The sequence below is a fragment of the Haemaphysalis longicornis genome, unplaced genomic scaffold (assembly GCF_048455015.1).
Source record: "Haemaphysalis longicornis isolate Haplotype H1 unplaced genomic scaffold, Haemaphysalis longicornis Haplotype H1 scaffold_1, whole genome shotgun sequence".
In the NCBI taxonomy this organism is placed as follows: Eukaryota; Metazoa; Arthropoda; class Arachnida; order Ixodida; family Ixodidae; genus Haemaphysalis; species Haemaphysalis longicornis.
In genome coordinates this window covers 468004324-468031880 of record NW_027526203.1, presented here as the reverse complement: position 1 = coordinate 468031880, position 27557 = coordinate 468004324, and the positions used below count along the sequence as shown (strand labels likewise).

General features: G+C 48.0%; 1 protein-coding gene across 1 annotated transcript in view; it reads right to left on the bottom strand.

The window, feature by feature from the left end:
• LOC144162659 (cell adhesion molecule Dscam1-like) overlaps positions 1-27557 on the bottom strand; it is an 809120-nt gene that overhangs the window by 352576 nt on the left and 428987 nt on the right. The window contains exon 3 of the mRNA XM_077693289.1: positions 23120-23281. Within this exon, the coding sequence (XP_077549415.1) occupies positions 23120-23281 (162 nt within the window). The remainder of the gene's footprint in view (positions 1-23119; positions 23282-27557) is intronic.

Here is a 27557-nt window from a genome sequence, read left to right as displayed (position 1 = left end):
CCAGTGTTTATGAAAGTGATGTGAGTAAACTGTGTGCGAAGGAGAGAGCCACCGCGGCTCACATCCTGTGGGACTGCAGAGTGAACCCAAGAGAGGCCAGCAAGATGACGACGCTTCCGCCGCAAATTGAGACGGCGTTGAAGACCTACGATCGAGAAGCACAGCTTCAGGCCGTGCAGCAGGTCTCGGCAGCTGTGGAAAGGCAGCGACCGAGCGAAACTGAGGGGAAGGGGGGAAGCACCCCCAGGAAGGGGGCGGCGGCCCTCTTGACCCGAAGGAGTAGCGAGTGAGCAAGTCCTCGAAGAGCACGGCGCCCGAGATAGACGTGATGGCCGCGTCGCGGTGAAGACCCGTCTTCCCAGTGGGGAGACATCTTAACCGACTGCAAGCCATTCAATGAAGTTGTTCTCTCTCTCTCTCTTCAAAGCACGCAAGCAGACTTACAGGGACCGAGAAGCACTTTTCTAGGAAATTACAAAAACCCTGTAGAGGAAGAAGAAGAAAGAAAGGAAAGGCCGGGAGGTTAACCAGGTGTAGAGCCCGGTTTGCTACCCTGCACTGGGGGAATGGTGCTCAGGGAATAAAAGGGCGGGAGAAGAGGAAGAGATAGGAGTGGGAACACGCGCTCTCTAGTCCCGTTTCGGGCACTATAGTCTTTCACGCAAGTTCGTTTCACTCAGGAATCGCAAGAGGGCTTTCGTCGCCTTCTGCGATGTCGATGGTAAAGACCGATGACTTAGAATAGTTTCCTCTGTAAATGGCCGATTGTCCAATCGGCTGAGCGCGGTGGCAAGCACGCTCCTCTCCGACGAGTATTCGGGGCAGCGACACAGCACATGTTCTATAGTCTCTTCCGCCCCACAGGCGTCACAGTGGGCGCTGCTGGCCATCCCGATGAGGAAGGAGTAGGCTTTCGTGAAGGCCACTCCCAACCACAGTATACAAAGTAAAGTTGACTGGGGCCGAGACAGCCCATACGGAATACGGCGCTGAAGAAGAGGATCCTGAATATACAGACGGGGATTTGAGAAGTCCGGTGTGCTCCATTGCTGCATGGTAATCTTGAGTGCAAAGGAGCGAAGTGTCGTGGCGGTATCGGTCCTTGAAAGCGGAAGCAGAATGGTGCGGTCGCTCTCATGGCCTGTACGGGCAGCTTCACCCGCCAACACGTTACCGATGACTCCGAAGTGACGTGGAAGCCACTGGAATATTACGTCATGGCCGGCTGTGATGGCTTGATGGGATTTTTCTCTTATCTCTGTCACCAGTTGGTGTAGGGGGCCGTAGCGCAGGGCTGCGCGTAAGCTCTGTAAGGCAGCCTTGGAATCCGAGAAGATCGCCCAATTTTGATGAGTAGCTCCGATGACATGATCAAGAGCCTCACGAATGGCTGCAAGTTCTGCTCGAGCTCGTGGTATGGCAAACGCGGAATCTAGTTGTGGCAAAATCTGCTGGCACAAACATCGCACCTGCCGAACTGGATGACGTTACTGAGCCATCCGTGTACACATGTTTCCGGTCGTTGTACCGTTCATGCAGTAACAGCAGAGAAAGCTGTTGAAGGGCCAATGGTGACAAGTCGGCTTTTTTTCGAATTCCCGGAACACTGAGGCGACTCTCAGGTTGTGCCAGGCACCACAACGGGGAGGACGATGTTCCCGCAGGGGCGTACCTTGTAGTGATTGCAGCCCTGTGCGTTGTGATAATCGCTGAAAAAGTAGATCGTGGTCTATTTTGAGGAAGCTGCGCCAGATGGTGAGAAGGCAGCCTCGTGAGGAGCCTGATGTACAGGCGTAGTGTTTCAGTAGCCACGTACGTTGCTATTGGGTGTTCCTGAGCGATGAAAATGGTGCCCACTGTTGATGCACAACGCGGCAAACCAAGACACGCACGCAGAGCCTGCGCTTGGGCGCTCTGTATTACCCGCAGGTTAGTGGTGCAAGTGTTGGAAATTGCTGGCAAGCTGTAACGCAAGGCTCCTATGCCTCAATGAATCAATGTAGAAACGCATTGCCGTTGTAATTATTGCCCTACGTTCGGTATTAGGTATGTCACGAGCGATAAAAGTACCCCTCATTCTCCGCCGATCGCTTCCTCCTCCCTCTTTGTTTCTTTCGAAAGAGCTGGAAACACTGGGACTCTTCGATTTACCGCCTCGGACTCACCGAGGATAGTCCGCAGGTAGTCCGCCATGCCATAGGAATGCATATAAAAAATGAATGCCGGATTGTTGCTCGGGGAGTCCGTGGTGAGTCCGAGACGGTAAATCGAGGGGCCCCACTGTAAATAGTCACGTGACGTCAGGACGCTCGACTTTCCGTCTGTGAATCCTGCCAACGCCGCCTGTGCGTTGATCCTGCTTATCTTAGGCACTATGGGTCCGAACCTTAAAGAATGGTAACCCTTGCTCTGCCGGCCGCAACGAGTGGTTATACGTTTCTGTAGGCCCTAGGGTTGCCGAGTTATTCAACTTTACGTCTGCCCGCCTACCCCACCCTTGGTCGCGCCCTACTCGTAGCCGATTTTTGGCCGGATGGTGCGGACGCTACGATTTGGATATTTGAGGTTTTTCGCCTTCCTAACTTACTGTCGGGGGGGCGGAAGGGTCTCGGAACCTTTTTCAACTACTTATTGGTACCTACCGAGTACATTGATTACTTTTTTTTTCGACTTTTGCTCCGCCGGCTTGGCCGGTTCGGCTTGCGACGAGGACGGTTTGATATCAGCAAACACGAGTTCGATATCTGAGCGGGCCGGCGATAAATTCGGTCGGTCGTCAGTACCTAATTCTCTTGATAGCAATTTTATTGCGCCGAGAGAGAGAGAGAGCGATCTTTAATGAAGTCTGGCGATGTTAGCTTGGCTAAAATGCCTAACTTGCTACGCCAGTTGATGACGTGATGAAGATGATGGCGATGATGTTCAAGAAGTTGATGCGTACATATACGGCGAGTTATTCACAGCGACTGGTCTAGACCTGCGCCGAAACCCACGCTGGCCGTTCGCATGAGCAAGACGGGCTATTGCAGCTATCCTAGCCCCCAGAGAAACAAATAAAAAGGATAATGCTCCTCCTCCCTTCTCTCGTCTTTTGTTTTTACCGGCGCATTTATTTTCCGCAGAGCTCAAAAAACGGCGTCCGACGGTGCCAAAAGTAACTTCACTTTGATAGCGACGTTGCCTCGGTCGCTATCACAAGCACCAGCAGTGCTGGCATGACGGTGTGCTTAACGGGAGGTGTAAGTAAAGGACCACACACGGAAAGGCGATCGGCGATAAAGCCCGCTACTGGAAACGTGAATTCTTTTTCTTATAATTTTCATTTCCCGCATCACCGATTACGTCACCGCGGGAAGTTTGAAATCTTGAAGGTTGAGACGCCACGTGGTGCCAACCAGCTGAACTAGAAGCTTCCTGTCCCAGATTTCTGGATATGTGCACGACTTCGTCCAAGCTTCGCCAATTTTTTTATGCCAACACGGCAAAATATCTAAAATATTCGGTAATGCTGGTTCACAAAGCACTGTTGTTGGCTGCCGCGCAAGAAACTCTAAAATTCTTACATTTAGGCTGAAATTGAGCTGATGGCCCTAGGTCTGTAAAATAAAAATAACTGAAAAAAAATCCGTTACATGTGTAAGATACCCGCAATAGCCAACGTAGTCCAGGCGCCACGGCGATGTAACGTATGTTTTCGTTTTGTCAGAGGCACCGAGCACAGACACCTTGCGTTATCTATTGCTTTGAACATGTGCTATTATCTATTGCCTTGCTATTGTCTATAATCTATTGCTTTGAACATGTGCGCGCTCCTCTCAGCTCCCGCCTAATAACCCAGCCAATCGACTCCGCGTTGCGAAGGGACCGCGTTAGCCTTGCACGATAGCTATCAAAACTCTTGTCGATTTTAAAGCGATGCTTTTTACCTCTACCCCCCAAGGGTTCTGTCGCGACCGTTGGTGTCAACAGAAAACTACCGCGAACAAATAAAAGAAGTTAGTGGCCCCATCAGGAATCGAACCTGGAACGAATAGAGAAAATGGGCGAGAGCCTGTTGCCTTACCGATTGCGCTAGGAGCCCACGCGGTGGCGGGGAGACAGACGGTGTTAGACGATCTCACTTCTCCTCTCTCTCTCTGCCGCCGCCGACGGAGGCGACGAGACACCGAGCACATCTGCGGGTTTACCCCCTGCGTTCTCGCTGATTGCCACGTGATAGCGTCACGCGACCTCTCGCACTGCTCCCATGGCACGTGTAGTGACCGTGTGCGCACCTTGCGCATGCACTAGGAGCTTTAGAAATTAAAGGAAGCTCACACCAACGCATAGCATCGCACTCCTCCTCCGTCTCTGCCACCAATGTCGTCGCCTCCGTCGGCGGCGGCAGGGACGGAGGAGAACTGAGATCGTCTAACACCGGGTTTTAGCTGCCTTTAATTTTATAAAAAAAGAGTTTCCACTCATGTGCTTCATCAATACAACTCAACCTACCACCGTTAATGAACCACGCATTGATTCAACCTTAGCGAACAACATCTCTTGGAAATAATAAAGGGTGTGGTTAAATGTATTTCACTTGTCTCTGGTTTCCCTCCTTGTAGAGCCACGTCCGGGATTTCAAGTGACGTCGCATGGGTAATCGTTGTTGGTGTGGCTTACAGCTTCGCTTTTCCAACCACCTACTTAGGGTGGATTGACGGGCATTTTTTTTTTTGTTTTAGTGCGAACCCCATTATACAGTCGTAAACTCCGCGCTTGGTGGCATATGCATGCATTTTAGTCGTCGTCGTAAACTTGCAACTGCGGAGGGTAGGGTTGCGACAGTCGCGGAACAGAGCAGGGCGCGGGAAGAGGAGTAGAATGGCCCAATTGCGTCGCGCCTGCGCAGCGTCTGTAGCCGTCGGGCCACGGACGGGATGAATGCGACGTAGAGCGATGATGATGATGATGATGATGATGATTGATTTTCCCTTTGTAGCGGGGTGATGGCATGTAATCGTACCAAAAAGGACTAATATACCTATGTTTAATACTCTTGCAAGCTTGGTTTAATACTAGCGCTGCTTAGGGCAGGCACAAAAAGCTTATTAGGCACAAAATCCTTTTTTTTCTGTTACAGGTGGTAACTGTCTTAGGCAATATTCCCCTCTCTGCTTTTCGTCCACCAGCATTCTAATCTTCTTTTCCTCCCCTCGACAGCCTTGGAGTTAACTTCCTCTGTGATACCTGTTGAGAAATAAAGAAGCGCAGGCAGGGGGCGACAGTAGGAGAAGAGGAAGAGGAGGATCGGGGGGCGCACTGCCTCGCTTATCTACTCGATCACCGGTCTTGACTTCTGCTGAAGAGGCCCGGATTCTTGAGGCTCTGCTAGAGGTCTTGCGGTTCGCTTTTCTTCTCGTTGTAATAACTTCCGTCTTATCGGTCCTCCAGAAACGGATGATTTTATGCCAGTCTCATCTTGTGATCTGACGGAGGCCTTGTCCATCACACGTTCTGCGGCGCCGGGGCTCCATGGCGTGACTGTTGGTGCTATTAAATTTTTGGCTGAGGAATTCCAACCGGTTCTATTGAATGTGATAAATTCATCCCTCAGGCTTTGTTGGATTCCACTCAACTGGAAAGTGTCCAAGATAATTTTGCTCCAAAAAAAGCCAGGTCAGGGTTTCGATTTAGACAACTTAAGGCCGATTGCTCTGACCTCCAACTTGATAAAATTAATAGAGCGAATACTTTTTAAACGGATGACTTCTTTCATGCAGGACAGGCAAGTACTCAGTCCTGCTCAGATTGACTTTAGGCGGGGATGTTCTATTTGGAACGCTCATGTGGACTTAGAGGCGAGGATCCGCTTAGCACAAAAAGGGAAACTGGTGTCGGCACTAGTGACCTTAGATGCAGCTAAAGCTTATGACAGTGTCGAGCATGGTATCTTACTTGACAAACTAGCGCGTATAAACTTGCCTACATATCTTTTTGCTTGGATTAGGGAGTTTTTGGCTGATCGGGAATTCTTTTGTACAAACGGAAGGCTATCTTCAGGAAGATTTCCACAAACTAGAGGAGTGCCTCAAGGATCGGTTTTATCGCCTTTACTTTTTAACATCTTTATGAGTGACATTCCTGTATTCCCAGATGTAACAACCTACGTTTATGCGGATGATATAGCGTTTTTTGCGGCCGCAGTCGACATTCATTCGATATATGACCGTTTGCAGGCCTATTTATCTGTCTTGACAGCATTTATTTAACGTTAAATGTGTCGAAGAGTGCTTTACTTGTCTTCCCGGTTGCAGGAACAATTTCAATTTCTCTCGCTTACAAAAATCAAGTCATTCCGCAGGTGGATTCGCTGAAATATCTTGGTGTTACATACACGTCTGCTCTTGATTGGAAGGCACATATTAACGCATCGGTCACAAAAGCGGAGAGAGCATTTGGTCGCATGAAAAGACTATGTGGGAAACGAGCAGGAATGCGCCGGGACACACTTTTGCTGTTGTACCGAGCCTACGTCCGGCCAGTCATGGAGTTTGGGTGCGTCTTGTTTTGCAGTTGTCCTATCTACAAACTGCGTCCGTTATACCTGTTGGAGAGGCGCATTCTTCGATTTTGTCTTGGCCTTCCCCGGTTCGTTTCGAACCGAGTTCTGTACTTAGAGGCACGCGTTCCTGAACTTAGGGTCCGTTTTCTCTTGCTGGCGGTGCAAACTTACCTCCGTATGTACGAAGCCCCCTGTGGGGCTGCCAAGCCTGTATTTATTTGTGAGCCGAGTATATTTTTTACATCTCCGTGGCCTAAACGTATCTCCCCCCAAGTGCTATTCGTTCAATCATGCCTGGATTGTATTTCTGTTAAGTTATATGAGGTCATTCCGGTATCCACAATCGAGGGAGAAACTGAGTTTTACTTTCAAAACCCCTTCCCTTCCGCTGCAAAACTTCTACCACGCTCGCTATTAGCCGCTATTTTAAATGAATATTTATCCAAGTATCCTGCTTCTTCTGTGATTTATACTGATGCATCTCAAAATGGCGAGAAAGCTGGAATTGGTATTTTTTCACAATCTTTAGACTGGAGTTATTCGCTGCGAATCCCGGATTACACACCCATTTTTATGGCCGAATTTTTAGCAATAGCTCTCGCTCTATGCAAAGTACCGCAGCATGTATAAAAAATAATCATATTATCTGATTCTATGGCAGTTATATCGGCGTTAACTTCCTCTTCGGACTCTCCATTGTACCGCACACTATTATTTTTTGTTCCCAGGCACGTGAAGGAGGTACGCTTGTCTTGGGTCCCTGGCCAAACGGAAATCAGGGGCAACGAGCAAGCGGACCATTTAGCTAATCTCGCCGTCACAGCTCCCATTCAATTCGGAATTCCTAATCTGGCTCTATTTGCATCTGCGAGACTAAGACGATATTGGCATTTAGACGCCACCCGTTCCGATTAACTTTTATCATTTGAAGAGTTCCAACATTTAAAGTTCGGGTGGAATGTTCAGTTTTGTGGCTCTCGGCAATGCGAGGTGACCTTCACCGAGCTGCGCTGCAGGGTTCCAAGGGCTAATTTCTATCTGTTCAGATCAGAACTTTCACCTACAGAACTATGTGTGCGGTGCCAGGTCCCCGAAACAATCGAACATTTTTTTTCTCGACTGTCGCCGTTTCTCAACAGCTAGACAACGGTTTTTGAAGGAGTCGATTGAGCGGTTGGGGTTGACATTATCGATAACACTTATATTATCTATTGGCGCATCAAAGCTGGGGTTTGCAAGAAGGGATATATATAATTGCATTCAAAATTTTCTTTCTGCCTCAGGTCGTTTGAATTGCTAAACGGTGCTGATTAATGGGTAATTCGGGTTTCATTCAGAACTAAGTTTCCTTTTACAGCCTCTTTCCGGAAATAAGTATTTTGAAGTCCCCACGTATTTAACCGGTTTAGCCCTGGCCAATCCCCCCTTGTGGGTACGTGCCAAAATATTTGAGGACATCATCATCATCATCATCATCACCGTATCGGAAGCCAGATGCTGGTCCTCTTTCGCTACACATTTTCTGGTGCCGTGAAACCCGGGAACCGGCGCACGAGCGAATCTACGTTCGACGGCGCAGCGGATCTGAGGCACGCGAGGCTTGGATACCTTCGTACTGCTTTATCCTGGAAGCCTTGCCCTCGGCCGCCGCCCCTTTCGGCTCGTGCCGAAGCCCACCCTTGTCCCCTTGGTATTCGCAACCCCAGCGTCTTTCTTCATCGACTGGTGCCATGGACGCTCTTCGTATTCGCCGAGATGTCCTGCGAGCGACCGTCTCCGGGACCATGACAGTCCTCGACGCCTTGCTGCGGAGTCAGGCAGCAACGGCCCTTGATAGGCAAAATGTACTCGACCTCATCTTGCATGACCAGGTGAGCCTTCACCAGCTCGACGCCGAAATTCAAGCGAACCTGACGGATGACGAATTCGAAGTGGACATTCTGAACGCGATCGACTACGATGAACGGATCTGCGCCCTGCGAACGCGCGTACGCTTTTCCGCGAGCCAAGACTTGTCCGCAAGCCCCGTCCCGCAACCTAGGGCAGCCCTGTTTTCTACCTCCAACGCGACTTCGACCCTCTGCTCGCCTCCCGAGGAGGCGCGGCCGACGGTGTCTACAAAGGTCACGGGTAATGACTGTTGCTCGGGCAATTACTGTTGCACGGGTAGAGAAACACGACGACAAAGAGGGCGCTGCGCGTTACAACGATGCTAAAGAAGACCCTGAGGGGCTCAGCCCGCGAGAGCAGCTCCTGCGACCGCCCTACTCTGGTGTTTCCGTGATCGCCGTTATGGAGAAATCTCAGGGACCTTGCCAGGAGCTCGCTGTCGCTTACGAGACTATTGTTTCCGATACGTCTGACCGGCCTTGCTGCAGCGCTGGCGTCGCCGACACGGCTCTCACTTCAGAGACGTCACCACGCCCCTTCCGGAATCATGACATTGCTAATTTGACTACTGGTTTGGAGACAACCGACCGGCCCTGCAGCGAACTTGGCGTCATCGATGCAACCCCCGTTTTGGAGTCGTCCATGCGACACTGTGGCGACCCCCGCATTGATGACTTGACTACCGCGCTGGAGACGTTGGACCCGTTCTGCCATGGCCCCAGCGTAGACGATGCGGCTCTTGTTTTGGAGTCCTCCGAGCTTCCCTGTTGCGACCCTTACGTCGGCGACGCATCTCTCGTTTCGCATACCACTGCCCTTCACTCTTCATTTTTTGTGCAAACATCAATAGAATGGAACGATCTTCCTGCTGACATCGTGCACCACTCCAGCATCGCCCATTTCAAAGAAGCCATCGAACAAATCATCTGTTCGTGAACTGTGTACCCCCTCATGTAACACCCCTTGACTGGGGCCCTTGAGGTATTACAAATAAATAAATATCTCCCTGAACTGCTTCGTTCGTTGTTTTTCCATGCGCGCCCAAGGCCAAACGTCCTACCCTTCTTCACTTCAACGTTCCCCACCATCCTTCTCCCTCTCTATCATCTTTCCCCCCTCTTTCTCTCACTTCTTCCTATCCTTCGAACCCCCCCCCCTCCCCTTCCCCCGGACTGGGTTGTATGAGCGTGAACGTTGAGTTCAATAATGTCCCCAGTCCTTTTCTCTTCCTTCCCTAAACTGATTCACGCGCACCTGCAGCGCACGTGGTGGTGAAGTTGAGCCACGAGGCTGCGCCGGCCTGTGCAGCCGCTCATAGGTGGCGTCAGGAACACGGGCGGTGAGCTTGCTGCCTGTGCTCCTTGCCCATGGGCAATATTTTTTATCGCAAATACGCTTATTGTATGAGTCATTTGCACATCACTCTGGGAATAAGTAAGGCTATGTTCAGACTACCGACGTAACAGCCATGTCGTGCGCTATAGACGTGAAAAACGGCGTTTCACGCAGTTCTGTTGGCTGAGACGTCAAATGACGTCACTATTTAAAGATATTACGACAGTTGCGACAAGTCTGAACCCGGCCTAAGGCTTTAGAAGTATTTAAGTTTCGGCAGAGGGCAGATTACAATCACCAGTTTGTCATTAGTTTCTGAAAAGATGGAAGCAAGTGTGTTTTAAATACATCCTCATCCCACCTAAGTTCTGGGGTGAATTATGTAAACAATAGCTGTTTCTATTCGCGCTGTAGCTATTGTTTACAAAGAACTACCAACTCGCCCAGCAGTACACTTTGTGAATTATGTGGTCACTGCTCCCCTTCGTAGCGCATCGTGGGCACTTGAATTTGTGGGGATCTTAATTGGGGCTACTCCCAATTACGCGAGCACGTAGCCCGCGATCCCCTCTCCCTAAGGGGCGATGATGGCCCCTCGCACCCTCTCCCTGTAAGGGGCACGGGTTGACCAATGCGCGCCGGTCCGTGGGCCACGTGGGGCGTGACGTAGTGGCCCCGCCGAAGGGCTCGCGGCGGCGGGCGCGCGCTTCGGTACGACCCGGGAGAGATTGGCTGGATGCCGACTGCGACAGGTACTTCGTGCTCGCACGCTGCTCGCTCGCTTCGGCCTGAGCGACCGCCGTTTTCTCACTTCCGTGAGGTCGGCGAACGTACCGGGAGTTGGATTTCTCAGTCAGTCTGGTGGTCGGTTCCGCTCATAGCCGGGCCCATCACCCGCAGCGCTTCGGTGGCTTACGCCACTGGAACAACAGCTGCCGACTACCCTCCCTGCGCGTCGGGCTCTGTGGCTTGAAGCGTACGGTCGACGGGTACCCCTCCTCTCTGCCCCAGGGCTAGGAGTGTAATACCAGGGCTGGTTGCTGTACCGTGGATTACCCGGAATTAAACCAAGTTCTGAGGAGCTACTTCGTCTTCGCGGAGTGACTGCGCACGCGTGGCGAGGGCCTCCGCGGCCGTTTACGGCTTGGCTCGCTCGAACCCATGGTGGGCACCTTTGCAGGCTGCACTGCATTGCACAGGTGAGGCCCACAAATTCAGAGCCACGGAAGGATGAGGCCTATTTTTTGTTTCAGCTATTGTCAGGCCAGGCCATATTTTTTGTTTCAGCTATTGTCAGGCCAGGCCATATTTTTATTTTTACGCCCTGGTGTATTTTCTCCTAACTTTCCCAGAGAGAGCGACGTTGGCAGACTTTCTGGCCAATACAACACCCGTGACGTGGCAAAATTACCCTACATTTGTCCCAGATGCGATAAGCGATTAGGAATCGTTTTTAGAGGGCCACTTTGTTTCTCGAACTACAGTACTGGCCCCGTCAAGCTAATACTCTATCTCTGCCAATCAGGTCGAGAAAAGGCAATGGGAAAACCTTCGTAGTCAAAAAACGTGCCGATAAATCTCGAGCGTGTTCAGCGGAATCTTTTCCTCGTCAAACAATTTGCTTCGTCAATCCCCGCTTTGTTTTCGGTCCTATATATATGCTGTATTTGGACTGGCCACGCTCAGTGTGTACGCTGGCCTGACAAAGCGCATTTACTTTTTCAAATAAATGCTCTTTGCTTGGCCAGCGTGCATACAATGTAAAGCAACCAAAGCTTCACGAAAAGGTGAGAAGCAGGGTGTCGAACCGGAATTTTTTCGGGTTCGGTTCGGGTTCGGGTTCAAGCCTTTCGGGTTCGGTTCGGGTTCAGTTCCGGCGCACCATTCCGTTCCGGTTCGAACCGGTTCGAACCGGTTCAAACGGGTTCGAACGGGTTCGGAGAAAAAAAAAGCAAGCGTGTTTTTTTCTGTTAATTTTTTTTGTGCTGGGTTTTCGTTTCCTTGTCAGGTTTCCTTGTCAAAAACGAAGCCATAATGTAGGTTTTTTTTGTGCAAATGTTTTGTTTTGGCCCTGCAACACTTTTTTCAACTTTGTTCGAAATCTTGAATGCTTGCAGAAAGTAGTCAACCAACATATCCAGTACTTAGATCAGGGAGTCGGAAAGTCCCTCAGACAAAAAGTACTGCTCTGTCCCCATCAGATAACTTACAAACTTGCTTGAAATGTTTTTCTCTCTTCCCCAGTCTTGGCGTTCTTCTACCGCTGGAATGACGTCATTACAGCCATGTAGCGGCTATATGCCGGCTTTCCTTAAGTCGCGACATTAAAATGAAACCACAACAGCGAAGCAGAAACGGAAGGCGTATCTGCTGGGACGAGCACTGCTCCTCTGTGCTGGCAATAGCTATAACTTTTGCAGTGCTTCCAGATGCGAAGATAAGAGTGAGAGCGTTGATCTAAAGTGTTGGAGTTCCTTTAACTGTAAAATGTACTGCAAAATGTTTTCTATAGTAGGTCCAGGATTACAACATTAACTAAGGCGAAATCAAAAATTCGCTCGGACACATAAGACTGCGTATTTGTATGAATTTGAAATCCCTGCTTTTTATGGCCGCAAGTTTATTTTTATTGATTTAGTTTCTTTCATTTTTATAATTTAATTTAATTTATTCTTGGATCATAACACTGCAGTTTTATATCCCGCAGTTGTTTTCTTGAGGAAGAAAATGACGGACTATTACGACACTCACTAATGCGAAATTTTAGTGCAGCGCGAACTGTAGTCTTCTCGGCGACGGCGCATAGATACTGTGCCTCAGGAAGTGATCGCGTCATCAGCTAATGCACGACGGCGCGCGGCATACTCTGTCGTTATCTCGTAAGGGGTCGCCACTGTGAAGCACGTCTCGCACGGTCACGGAATTGCGCCCTCCCCCTTACACTTTCGTCATACTTGCAACCTCCGTTTTCCTGCCAGCTCTATCTTCGGTGGCGTCTTCGTTCTCTCGTTTACAACGAGTCCGACGCTGAGGGACTACGCGAAACCACAGGAGCGGGTGCTTAAGGGCCGCGCTCTAACGCATGGCTCTACGTAGCCACTGTGCAGCCATGTGATCCACACCCGTCGCCGACAAGTGACGGGCCGCACATCGTCTCCAAATAATGCGTTCTCGCCACAGTCTTCTGGAAGGCAAACAGTTAGCCTCCTGACCTGTGGGCAGCACACGGGTGCTTCCGACGCCTCCCCCTCGGTGCATCTCCGCTAGAATCTTCTGGTAATGGGCAGCCTCCCTGCAGACTGCCTATTGCCCCGTCCTACTAAGCAGACGACCCGTCCGTCCACAATCGTTTTAATGTGTATCATTCTTTGCCCACAGCAAGGACCATGTAACCCCCTTCATTTCCACAAAAATACCGATTTCGCCGAAGTTCCACCTGTAATCGTTATAATAGCGTACCTAAACGGAGATAACTGGTCGCACAAAATTTATGAAAAACTAAAAAATAAAAAAAAGTAATCACCGAAACTGGCAAACCGTGTGACACCCTGCATTTACACAATAATGAGGATTTCGGGAAATTTCCACCTGTAATCGTTATATAGGGTAAATGGAGATAATTAGTCGAACAAAATTTATAAATGTAAAAAATAAAATAAAAAAATAATTGCGTAACTGGCGAACCGTAAAACACCCTGCATTTCCACAATAAGGCAGATTTCGCGAGTTACAAATGTAATCGTTATAATAGCGCAAATGGAAATAATTGGTGGAATGAAATTTTGAAAAACTATAAAATAAGAAAAATATTAACCAATTTAGGAAAATGGGAAACCGTAAAACTGCCTGCATTTCCACAATATTGGAGATTTCGCGAATATTCCATTTGTAATTATAACAGCGTCAATTGAGATAATTGGTCGGACAGGATTTATAAAGACCAAAAAATTGGCTGTAGAAACTCACACTGAGGACAAGCGGTATAGGAATGCTACGCATTAGTAGATAATTGTTTGAATTTCTGCAGAAATTTATTAGTACCCTGGAGTGTCGCCATGGCACAGTATTTTGCGTCTCCGCCGCCTCCCCCCTCCGCGCGGGCTTCTCGTGGCGGGCCGCCCCTCGTCCCGAAATCACGCATCCTCGCAGGAATCGCCTGCCTGGCAGGTAGCCAGGCAGGCTGGCGAGCGTGAAGTCTTTTTGGCGCGCAGGAGAGCCTGAGCGCCCAACATCTTTTTTGGTTCCACCAAATGTCTAGGCACGCACGCGCGCATGCACCCCCGTTTTCGCACAATGAGCCAAATAATTTTGCATTTAAATAAATTGATTGGTCTGCTACGCTTTTCGTGTACCCCTTGTTTCAACGGCGCTTTAGCTTTAACATGAAATCATTAGCACTGCTAGAAGTCGAAAACAGTCCCGCGTCGGCGCCAACCTCCGACTGTCAAGCGTGGCTGGTGGCGTTTAAAGCGATTTCCTTCTGCTCATCTCTCATATGCTAACGCACCAGTTAGAAAGAAAGAACGGCTTTCATGACTCATTGGACGCCGTGTACAGGACGGCATTGGATAGGGAACCACCGGAGATAGGAACTTGCTAAATGGCACTTCAGCGACAGGTGAGAGCGGTTGGGCTCTACGAAAGATAATAGCTGAGTGAAGTCACAAGCAGCAGTAATTATCCCTCGCAGAGAGAGGGAAAATGAACTTTAAATAAATCGAGGAAAAGTTTCAGAGAGGCGTCCTCATTCAAGGGGTAGAGTCGACAGTCGTTTCCATCAAGAGAAACTGATCTTACAGGCCGGAGCTGGCCAAGGCTTTTTCCCAAATCTCTATGGAAACGTGTATGTTGGGTGGATCTAGGGTGGACTTGTCGCAGCCGCTTACTGTGTGTATGAGGTTCCCAGGCTCCTCACAGAAGCGACGAAATGGAGAGAATTGTGTCCGGTCAAAGAGGGGAAGACTGGTGATGGGTGGGAAGGTGTTAATCCGCAGTGCAGGGAATAATCTTTCCTGGTTATTCGCTAGCGATTTGTGCGGGAAGGAATACATTCTACGGGAGAGCCTATAGTGCTAATTAATTTCCTGGTATGTATACAGGATGCATGCGCTCGGGCTTGGCTTCATCAGCGCTGGCTAAGCGGGTCAAATGTCCAGCCACGAGGTTGGTGATCTTGTCTGCCGGCGATGCAATTATGAGCTGGTGCCCATACAATCCTGGCTGGTCTCGTTGGTGGTATCTGCTTGTTCATTCGAAGTGTTGTAACATGCAATAGACTATTGGCAAAGTTGCGCCACGCCTGATAAGAGTTTGTTATTAGACTTTTGGCGGCCCTTTGGCTAAGCGCACGTGCTATCGCCTCTTCCTCAGCTTGGAAGGGGCTGTGTTCGGGGGTTGAGATGCTACATCTGTGGAAGGCTGCAGAACGGTAGCACGAAGAAAGAGAAGGTACGGAGAATGCTATCGGGTGTCTTTCGCATCAAACCAGTTGATCGTTCCTTTTTTTTCTCTTTCAGTTTAGTTGCTTCCTAGTCTTACCTCATATATATACACATTTTGAGAACGTTTTGGTGAATATAAGACATGTATTAGGCAATTAGTTTTTTAACTTCATTGCGAGATGTAAATCTTACGCGAGAAATAACATAAGAGTGTAATACGTACATAAAAAAGGCCTTTTATAGCATTCAGGGGATCGACACATAACTTTCCGGCTATTTTGTGCGTAACTAAATTTCCTGATTGGTCGAGAAAGAGAACGCTGCAAAATTTAGAAATGCAAAGGTCCCCAAATATATCATGTTTGATCCAACCCTCTAATCCGCCTTAACTGACCCGATAATTCCTCTAACCCATATTAATCAACACCGCAGTCCCACTAATTCACATTAGTTCATTCACTCATCTCACTCATACCCAGCTTTCTCGCTCAAAATTACAACCTCTTGGGAACCTAGAAAAACCACTTTAGGAAAATGATATTTGGCATAAAGCTAGAAGTCAACGTGAAGATTAAAACGCTAAAAGAATATTTCAGGTTTCTGAATATTTTTTTGTGTAATTCACTGTCAAATCAAACTCCGCATGCATTTCTATGGGATAGTTCCCATGGGTCAGGAACCCAGTCACGCAACGTGCGCGACTTGAAACTGTGCACAAAGCAAGTATTCACCCCAAATATTAGCTGTGCAAAAGAGCATTTCATTTCGCTAAAAAATTGCAGAGTAATCACTGTTGAAGGGACTGCCATGAGCGGGAAAGCTGCACATGAAACCACCCTAGTCTACCCACTAATCCGCGTTAATCGACTTAAATCCATGCATCGAAATGCTATCGCATTTACTTTAAAAGTGAAAATGAGAAGGCCCCTATTTTTTTTTCAATTCTCATGTTCTCCTAGGGCAGTAACCAAAGGACACAACGGCACTGTACAAGAAAAAAGTGATGGTGACGTAGAGAACTTTGAGTGTTTGCGTCTCAGTGCTGTTTTTATATAAGTGCCCACTCAAACTAAAATAAGTATAAGATACGGATTTATTGTTGATGGTGTCCCTGAAGGCCTTCACAAGCGGACACGGATGCATTCGAATTAACAACGTGAAAACTTCACACGGTTTTAAACACACTGCAGATAGAAACCATAAAGAATACCCCATGATATGTTGCCACGGAATATGCGTTCTAACTTAAGTTATTGTAAAGGCAAAAAGATAATTTGGGGAGATGGGCAATACCTAAAGCAAACTGATAGTGTATACGGACTATACATTAAATTTAGGGTAATAATAAGATGAGAACCTTATGGGCCTTGGGAACTGCAGACTATGCAAAATATCGCGTGGTGGCGTCTGGCGAATGGTGAAAATATCTTCGAATGCAAGGTAGGGTACCGGGATGAAAAACTAGAAATCACAGTTTTGAGGCCCCGGAACCGGTTCGGAACGGTTCCTTCAATTCGTTCCGGTTCGGGTTCAGTTCCGAAATGGCGGAAAAAATACGGTTCCGGTTCAGTTCCGGTTCCGGGCAAAAATTCGGGTTCGGTTCCGGTTTTCGGTTCGGTTCCGGTTCCGGTTCGACACCCTGGTGAGAAGCACAAGGCACGGAATGAGAATGCTGGGTTCAATATTGCCGCACAGAATTTTTACGCCGCAAATGCCAGCATAAAGCTTCCAACACTGTCGCTTCTCTAGCTAAACTGCAGTTTATAGGCGACGTACACTAATGCACATGCCTTTGGGAACATAAAATGCCAAGAAGACTTCACACGTTCGGTCTGTGTGCTTTACTGTTGTATATTTAAATATGGGGGCATACCCAGAGCAGTCACAATATGTCGGTAAATGTAGCAGGTTGCGCAACGATAACTGCTTGTAGGGTTTTCTGAGCTTTCGTTGTTGTATGGCTAAACACACTTCAGGGTTTTTTATCACGGAAGCATATGTTGTTGCGATTCAGCGCGCAGTGCTTCGCCGTTTCCCCGTGCGCGCCAGCGGAATTGTGTACCTTGCGGTGAAGTTCCGTGCGTGGCGGTGAAGCCAGCGCATCGACCAAGTTTCAACACGTCGAAGCCTGGCTGTCGTACGGATCCTCGTTGCCGATGATACACGCCCGTGACGGTTGCGAGAACAGGCCGAAGACGGTTCTCAAGTGCGGAACGTATCACGGGACCTGTGGAGAGTGTCACAAACGACGACGCCCGGCGAGCTCCTCGTTTTCCTCCCTCTCTCCTGCACAGCTTGCACCGGTTTCTATCACGGGACCTGCGGGGGTGTTCTTGTGTGTTTGTACTTTTTAGTGCCGTGCACAATACATGGAAAGTGTGTACCGTTGGGTCTTGTGGTTATAAAAAGGTGCTTCCCGCGAGCGGTGACTCTTTAGTGCGACACTCGAATTTTACTGAGAGCGTTGCTCTGACCGTTCATCTCTTGTCGCCATGCATTAAAAAAAGTTAAGTTTTGCTATCGGCTCTTCGTCGTTAGAAACAGAGGCAGCTTTCCTGCTCGCCGCTTGTTCGCCAGGCTACCACTACGTCACGGAGGTCGGTTCTGCCATGCATCCACATCTTCCACGGCGGCCAGCAGAGTGCCCAGCTATAGGCGCTGATACCAGCTTGCATGGATTCCTCTGCTCTCTAAGACTCTCATTCAAGCCACGTACGGACTGGCCTGTGTATGCTCACCCAATTGACAGATGTATCCTATGTATCTATGTATCCATGACAGATGTATCCATGACAGATGTATCTACTACTCCCAAGCAACAGCCAACGAACTTGCACGCGTGCTTAACACACTGTTCTGCTTGCTTACCTTCTGTACTTCGATTCGTCATTTTGCGTAGCATCTGAACTTTTCTCGGTGCCGAAAAAACTGCCGGAGCGTCATGTGTAGGTCCTCCTTTTTTAACCTGTGAGATACTTTGTGAATACACTGCACAACGATGGGCCGCTTGTGCGATTTCGTGTTCTCCTTGGCTTTCCTAATCCCGTTTGCCACGCTTCTTGACACTTTATCAGCTACGGAAAGGAGCACTTGGCTAGTGAAGCCGTTTTTTGTTTAGCGATCATCTTGTAACGAGAGAGAGAGAGAGAGAGAGAGAGAGAGAGAGAGAGAGAGAGAGAGAGAGAGAGAGAGAGAGAGAGAGAGAGAGAGAGAGAGAGAGAGAACAATCTTTAATGAGTCTGGCGATGTCAGCCGAGCTAAACCGCCTGGCTTGCTACGCCAGATGAATGCTGTGACAATGATGATTATAATGATGAAGAGAAACAGATGATTTGAACTATTTACAAAGTCTGGTCAAGGCTTGTGGCTTTTAGATAGGCCAGTAAAGCTTTTGTGGCACGGAAGGCATGCTCTCAAATACTCTAAACGCAAGACTCATTGATGAATTACGACATGTAAGAATAAGCAACGGCTCTTTTAATATAATTTGAGTGTGCGGAATGGTTTGCCGCAGAGCTCTTTCACCTCTGGTACGGCAGCACCTGTGTAATAGTCCAATTTTTAGAATAATGTCCAGAAACTGGATAGCAGTGTCAACTGGTTTTTCAAATGTAAATTCCATGGAGGCCCTGGTGCGTGATCTCGAACGCTTCAATAATATCTGGGATGCAACTTTCAATATCTGCGCCTGGCTGCAAACAAACAAACAAACAAAAAAATAATCAGCGCATGTACAATTCCGCATGTACAATTCTGGCGATATGTTTTCCAAAGCACACGTAAAAGCTATGTTTACACGAACTCCTCGTGCATTCCAGAGCATGTATACGCATTAAAACGCACAAGAAAAGTGACAGATATATATATATTTTTTTACAGCGAAATTTCCTGTGGCTGGGGTCTAGCAGATCGACTCCGGTGATAGACCGAGAGTAGACCAAAAATTTTCAGCATATAAAAAATTTTTCAAAGAAATATCCTAGGGCCTCGATGTTTTGATATTTCCCTTAAAAAAACGTCTTCTCAGCCCTGTTGTCGCATTTAGAGGTGAAGACGATTTTAAAAGGATCGGTTTAAGCTTGGTCTCCGTAGGAATTACGAAAATTGCGCTGAATGGACATACAGAGGAAGGAAGACAAACAATGCGTATTCCTTGCTCTGTATGTCTAGTCAGCGCAATTTTCGTAATTCATAATGCACCAACTAGCCCAACAGAACATTTTATTGGTCTCCGTAAGCTGGCGTTCCCACTCTGTTAAACTTGGCCTTCTATGTAGGGAATATGGTTACAGCCCCACGTTATACGCCTTTCCACCAATGGCCTTATTTAAAAAAAAAATTTGGAAATAGCTGCTAATACTTAGGAATTAACATATTTGTATTTACCACGGCCGCTGGATGAGAGCGCGAGCAACGTCTTGCATCCAGCGGCCATGGTAAATACAAATATGTTCATTCGTAAGTATTAGCAGCTATTTCCAATTTTTTTTTTTTCAAATGAGGCCATTGGTGGAAAGGCGTTGCTTGCGCTCTCATCCAGCGGCCGTAGTATACACCACCGGCCCGAACAAGTGGCTAGCACCTCTTTGTGCTCAGGTATGGTGCAGTTATAAAATGGGATCACAAATAGAACATGAAAACCCGGTATCTAAACTGTGAGTATAACTTGTCGCAAAAAGGGCGCTAAATAGCATTCCAAACGAGCATATTGAGCTAAAGCACTAATAAAAGTTACTCCATAAAAGTAAATCAGGGTTATCTTTTACGCGTCAGCTTGATATTGTTAGAGCCTGCGCGAAATTACAGTATCGGGAGATGGGCCGTACCATTGTGCCTGAGGCAATCCAGGCATAAAAATAAAATAAATTTCTAGCGAGGAGAAGGGACAAAAGAAGGATAAATCTCTAGCCCAGAGAGCGGACCTGCCAACAGCAATAAAAAGAGACGGCAACAACAACAGCAAAGCAAAGACCATCATAAAGCACACGAGCTGTTTTATGAGCATTCCGGGAAAGCGTGTTTCTGAACGCAATTCGTAGAACACCGCAAAAATGTCAGAAACGGCGCCGTAACGGCAATTCTAGCGCTAATAAAATCGCACAAATGGCGATAAAAGGCGGGAAACTGCCGAAACTTCGAGGTTGGCTAAGCTTGCAATGCCGCCCATCCGAGCACGCCTAGTGGACACTTCAAGTGCTCGTCTGAGGTAACTACTGTATGTTGCTGCAGAGTCATTCCTGCTACAACCACCAGTCCCAATGCTACAGCAGACGCTCAGCAACGATGTCGTTATATTTGGATGTACTACAACGATTCTGTAGCCGGAGTCGACCTTGGTTCGGAAAAAAACATATGACCGATTTCTAAAGTGGGGCTGGGCGTTTTCGGTTAAAACCATTATGCTGCGATAAAATTATTCCGAAACCGTTAACAGAAGCTTAGTTTAAGCGCAGAAAAACCAGCACCGAAACAATATTCCCGAAATATTTTATTTTTGCTCGGCGGGAGCTGTAAAAAAAAAAAACACAACCCGTTTCATGGAACAATATCATAAATTTTACTGCCATGCTTTCTTTATCTGTCGAGCAAGGTTTCAGTAGTGTTGACTTTGTACAGCGTATTTATATACAAACTCCACATATCGTGTCGCAGGCATACGTAAGAACGATAACAAATAAAGTCAAGTATATAAGTGATAGAGAATGTCATCAAACAGAAATTGCTAATCGAAAGTGTCGCTTGAACTGAACGATCTCTCTGCAGTAGTACGGTCTTGTACATACAAACAAATTAAAACAGAAATTTGGGCCGAACGCACCGAGTAAAGTTCTGACCAGCCTGAGTGCCGTAGCGAAGAAATCCTGATCAATAATGACCACATCGAGTTCTCATGCAATGCGGCGGACTCTCGTATACACAATGTTTTATTTTTTGTACCTAAAACCGAAAAACAACTGCCGCGGCCGAGATCTCAACCTACAACCCGGGCTCAGCAGCCTAACGGTTAGACACCGTTTGGAGAGGGGCTTCCCAGACGGAGCTAATGACAAAACAAAACGGTAAGAAAACTCCGGAAACAATAAACACTTTTTGTTGGCTCTTTGCAGCAGTGATTAAAGGCAGTGAATTCTAAACAAAAGCTCAGCAGAAAACATTTTGTATGACTACCGTGTCTAGCTGGAGCGTCAGAAAAGCGCGCAGACTGGCACCGGAGAAAAAATTGGCCGCGTATCTGCTCCTTTCGTTGCAAATGTCGTCAAAAGACGATAGTCTTTATCGGCTATTGCGAAGTAAATGCCTCCCTTCGCTTTGCCGCTCACCTCTCATGTTGTTCCTCTAGCGTCGCGCTCCTCCCAAGGTAAAGACGCCAAAGGTTTGCTTAAATCATTTTAAATTTCCCGCGTTCCACTGCTCCAAACCGGGTGTCTCGATGCGAACGCTGCTGTACGGCGGAGACGCGCGTTAATCGAGGCGCCCTACTTCAACGTTTATAGAACCGCGTTTCCCTACTCCACGTGCGTTGCAAGCAGAACGTGGAACCTATCTAGTGCAACCTTGCGTAACTGTTGCCGGTTGATTTCTTAAAATGGCGCAAGAAGCTATAGTGGCGCGGGCGACAGTAGGCGACGGCGAAGTGAATTCTTTTTCTGCAGTTGATGAAGTATTTAATTTCGCAAAAGCAAGCATGTTTGATTTTTTTATAAAGGAACACTGCGAATATCACTTCTGTATTGATTTGCTGTCTCATATTTGCGTAATGTCTTGTTCTTCTTCAACAATGTTGACAAGTATGAACCTTACACCGGACATAGACGGGTAGATTTAGCTGTGACTATATAAGACTAATGGGCAGGCATTGTTTTGCTTTGGCCGGGTGGCTGAATCGAGTCACAGACAGACAGACGGACAGACATACAGACATACAGACAGACCAAAATTTCTGGGTTTAAGGAGCCCAAGAAAGACTATCGTCTTTAAAACTGCAAAATAGTATGCACGATAACTCTGTTACCAAATAAACCGAGAAAAATAACGTTGCGTTTGCAAACAAGCAAACACTGAAAAACTGAACTCTTCACATAAAATATGCCAAAATACCTTTTTTTTGTATTTTCATTCTGCATTTTTTTCGGGTTTTAGTAAAATGCATTTATGATATTCAGTAAGAACATGGATTTTATACTTTGTTGGATTTTATACTTTGTTCAGCTTTTGGTGAAATACTGAATGAAATTGAATAGTCCCTACGCTAGCATGGATTTCCGTGCTGAACACTAGCTACTACGCTTGTTTTACTATGTGATCTCGAGTCATGTAAATATCGCATCGCAGAGAGCGTGTCATTATTGAAGTTGGAAATTCAGTGTTATGAAAACTGAAGCAAATATTTAAGATCGTTTTGTCCATGCGCCCTCGAACGGTTGCACGAAGGTTGAGCTCCGGCAATACGAAAACTTTTACACGCAGATGGTGCCGCTTTTCAAGTTGCCATATTGTAAGCGTCTTAGAACGACGACCTGCGTGTGTACACGGATGGCTCGGTCTTATTTTCTAGTGTGGCTGGCCTACTCCTGCACGAACATTCACTGAATCAGTTCTGACTACGCAACATACTATCGGGCGACCACTACAAAGGGGATGCCGTGACGAATAGACGGACGGACTAATGTCCAGACACACACCACATTATATATTAGAAGAAGGCAATGTTGGCAAGGGTTTTGGTGTCTTTGGATCGTGTCTTGAGGGCCGCGGCTGTTTCGTGTGTTCGACTGCTGAGGGGATGCCGAGCAGTTGCAAGAACTGGACAGGCGATAGGTACCACTGCGCATGCGCATCAGCACCATTTCAGCGCCATGCACCTGCGCGGTGGGGCCGTGATGTTCACTCAGTGGAAAATGGCGCTACTCACAGACGTCGGTGGAGGGCAGGACGGTGACGTCGTCGTCGGAGACCCAGGCGGTGAGCGACACGTACTCCCTGGCGGCCGGAGGCACGAGGCAACGGAGCATGGCCACGCCTCCCACGCTGGCGACGCTGTCCGTCACGGACACCTCCAGCGGGCTCCGCACCACTGCGTCACCAAAAACAAAGGAGTGAGCGGGAGGGCCTTCTGTCTCCGTCTCTTGTCCACTCACTCGGCTAAAGCAATGGTAAGTGACGGCCTGAAATCTGGTATATCGCAAGTGTAGAGAAGTGGCACAAAAAACTGGACCAGGGAAGAGAACACACACACCGTGGCCCGTTGGTACACCAATGACGCACTCGGGACGAAAGGCGACGGGACGTCGATCAGTCCGCGTTCCCCCTCGATCTCTTCGGGCTTAACAGCGCGCCGTAGCTGGGCTGCGAGGATGCCGCAGTGGGGAGCTATGACTCAGGCTGCCCGAGAATATTTTACGTTCGCTGCGGGCTCGCCTTGGCTATTCACTCCCCCAAGGAAGACTGTCGCCCGACAAACGGGGCTCAGCGAAACGCCTTAACACATGGCCCTTGAGCTTATTTGCGGTTCTTGCACCGAGACGTCGTAGTACTGGTTATCGCGTCAATCACAGAAATAGAAGTGAATAAATGCATGTCATCTCCTGTTATTTTGGGGCTATCCTAGCCAGAACTGTTCTCCCACGCACTCCTAAAATTGGCTCTTGACCGCATCCAGAGTACATCTCAATCATCGCGTACTCTCAAACCGCCTGCCGTAATTACCTCATTGGCCGCATCTCAACTCAATTGCATTACAATGTAAGTACCATTCAGTGCATCGCCGTCATGGGTAGGGTCCTCTCGCTTCTGGGTGGTTTGTTTGGTGTTGGACTTGATTTTGAAGGCTTCGCGTTCCCCCATTGTGGTTTCGACACAGGGATAGTTGATTTTTATTTCTTGTACCATAGCTCTTTGACAATGATAAATAGCATGGAAAAATAGGTTATCCTAGCCGCCGACCACCTATTAGCTGCGTGCCACGCCTGAGCCATGGTCTTCATTGGTCAATGAGCGCTTGCTTCTGGGCTAGTTGGTACATTGCTACTTATCAAACTCTGCGCTAACTGGACATTGACGGAGATGAAGGACGGTGAGACAAAGGATGCAGGCAACTGGCTTTATTTTTCGACCCTATCGGAAAACATTGGAAACGTCAACGCAGAAAGCAAACACTCAAAGCCACCACAAAACCTTATTTGGGTTCATCCTCGATAGTTGTAATCGTCACCTCTTTTTTTTCTCGCGGTCTCACTTAGAGTGTGTGCGTCTTCTGTCTCGCCGTCCTTCGTCTTCGTCAACGTCAACTTAGCGCAGAGTGTTATAAGTAGTCTTCATTGGCTTCGTCATCTACTCTCCCGGCAGCCATCGCCGCCACAGCCGAAGCAGTGCCCCCAACCTGAGCGGCACAGACCTGCTGACCGCTCAACGCGAGCGCGCACGCGCCCCTGAACGCATGGGACCAGCCGATGAGTGCTTGATGTTCATCGCCTCCTTCGCAGACATCACAGCAAACAAGTGGCGACGCCGGAGCCACTGTCCAGCGGTTTCTTTATGCCGCAGCAGTGTCTTGTTTGCGCGCGTGGCGGCCGCTGGCCTGAGCCACCACCAAGAAACATGACTGGGCTATTGCAGTGAGGCCTCCGGTTTTGTCCGATCGTAAAACTTGAATGCTGACGCGCAGTTAGCACGCTGACAGAAATATTTCTTGTGCTGGCCGGATATGCTGTCTTATACGCTCCGGATGTTGTTACAGAATGGACCTGGGGCGGAATTTCGAGTCGTGTCCGTTTCAAACGCGTCGGTTTTGCGGCCGCTTTAAGCCGTGGTGTGATGCCGGCTTCCGGGCCTCTGTCATGCTCAGAAACCAATGCCCCGCCTTGATTGTTTTGCGCCACATCCGTATCGTCTGCCTTCGGACAATTAGGCCTCGCTCGAAGGACAAACCATAATTTAAACTCACTTTGAACTGGACAACCTAAAGACCTCGAACGTTGATGCACCTTATCAATTATCTTCAGATATAGCTTTATGTACCTGTAGATGGTTCCGGTCACGTTCGTCTAACAGTCCTTTCGCGTCTTTTGTCTCTGCTGCGTAGCTGCTGCTGCTGCTGCCATAGTTTTTATCTTAACGCGCTCCACACTAGAAGGGGAACCCTGCATCCGCCGCATCATAGCCCTGAAGCATACATTTCATCATGAACCAAATCCTGCCTTCATTGTAATCATCATCAACAGCAACCACAGCGCGTGGCGGTGGCCCGCAGGCCGAGCGACGCGGAACGGAACAGTTATCGCTGCGCGTTTCAACGGACGCCAGTCATGCACGCCGCATTCTGCAGCCGGGCTTCAGTACCTGGAATAAATGTATAGAAAGCCACAGAACCTAGTCTACGGCATGTTCTCGCAAAATATTCTAATTCCCTAACAAAAATACGCGTAGTTAACATTTAGCATTACCCTGCGTAGCATGGCAACCAGAGATTTCGCACCAACGTGTCGCTTCGGCTTAAGCTGTCGAAGCACAGATCCAGAGGCTTCTAAATGTTCAATAAATGGGGTAAATTTATGTGGGATGGGATTACCCACTAGCCTTCAATCACGCGGACACTGTGCAAATTAACCTGCTCTTGAAGCCTTTGCAAGGACGTGGCTTCGTGTAGCAGTGGCGAGTCATTGGCGCCCACTATGCACATATAAGGGAAGCATGATTGGAGGAATATTCGGAAGCCTCGCTAGAAAAGGCGCCCACTCTAAAAGCTACAACATTCCCACCAGCCAAGCGACGCTGCAATGCTCACTGATAGGAATTCCAATTTGCGTTCAGGTATTGTAAACCTCGTGAGCTTTGTCCGTATTCCTGTCCATTTATTGCCGTAACCGTCATGTAGTGTCGACGTTTCGGTGGGGGCGATATGCGAAAAGGCTCGTTGATGAAATTTCAGAGCAAGTGCACTAGGGCCATTGAAAGTATACAGCCCTGTTTCACGATCACATGAGCACGAGGTCGCGGGTTCGATTCCCGGCCGCGGCGGCCGCTTTTCTGATGGAGGCGAAAAGCAAAAACGCCCGTGTGTACGAGATTTCGGCGCACGATAAAGATCCCCAGGTGGTCGAAATTAATCCGGAGCCCTCCACTACGGCGCGCCTCATCGCCTGCGTTGCGTTGGCGCGTTAAACCCCACAATCAATCAATCAAATCAATCAGCCCTGTTTCACGATGTTTTCATTGCATGCCAAAGTCTATGTAATATTTTGTAAAGCACGGTCATATCACCGCTAGATTTCGGAATAACATTACGCTATGGGAAGGAAAGATGGTTCCCGCCAACATTTGCCCTGCGGCGAATAAATTCGAAATTCCAAACAAGAGCGAAATGATGTACCAATGCGCACGGCCGTGCTCGCAGCAACAGAAAAATACAGAGCTATCAAAATCGCATTGCTGTAATAATATTTATGAAAGCAACAGTTACTAGAAACAGAGCTATGCAGAAGGAAAAACAAAATGAAGACTGGGAACGTAAGCCGCTCATTTGCAGTACGTCGTATGCAGAAGTTACAAAAATATGGGGATGAATTAGTTCGAACAGAAGCTACTCGACCCGCATTTTTTTTTGTCTGAAACCATCCTGACCCGCAGTCGGCGTGACTTACGAGAAAATGATTACATGTTTCAATAACTTGTATAAGCGCGCATTGACCGGGGCGCGGTTATGTAAATCTGGTTATGCGACTTCCTTTTTTTCCCTTCAAAGAGGTTATTTCCAGGTTATGGCGGCTTCATTCTTTAGTTTTTCATTTGGTCAGATTATTCGACTTTCAAAACTGGTAATAATTTCAAACAGGATGTGGTTGCAAGTGCCACGAGCTTTTTATAAAGAAAGGACACACGCTGGGGAAGAACAGTTTGAAACTGGTTGCGCATCGACATCCGTACTGGGCACTGTCCGGAGCGTTTCGTTGCTCTGAACGATGTCGCGATCAGTTTCCAGTAACGGCTGCGTTTCCCCAGAGGAGAGGAAGCAAAAATAGCAATAATAAAAATAATAAAAAAGAAACGCTCGTCTAGGCGAAATTCCGGCGCACCTCCAAAAGCGGCCGATCGGTCTAAATTGATGTCGCCTCTTTCAATACGGCGCGCCTCATATACGTTTTTAATCAATGTGCTGGACTGGGAATTAAAATATACTCTTTGCACACAGCCCCCAAGCTTGGGAAGTGCAGAATGAATTTAACGATGGACTACCACGCAAGGCTTGCGGCAAAATTGGACGTTAGAAGACGATATTTTTGCTTTGTATAATTGGTTCAGTAAATAGATGAATTAATATTGTTGATCTGTTTATTTTTGTTCATTGATTGATT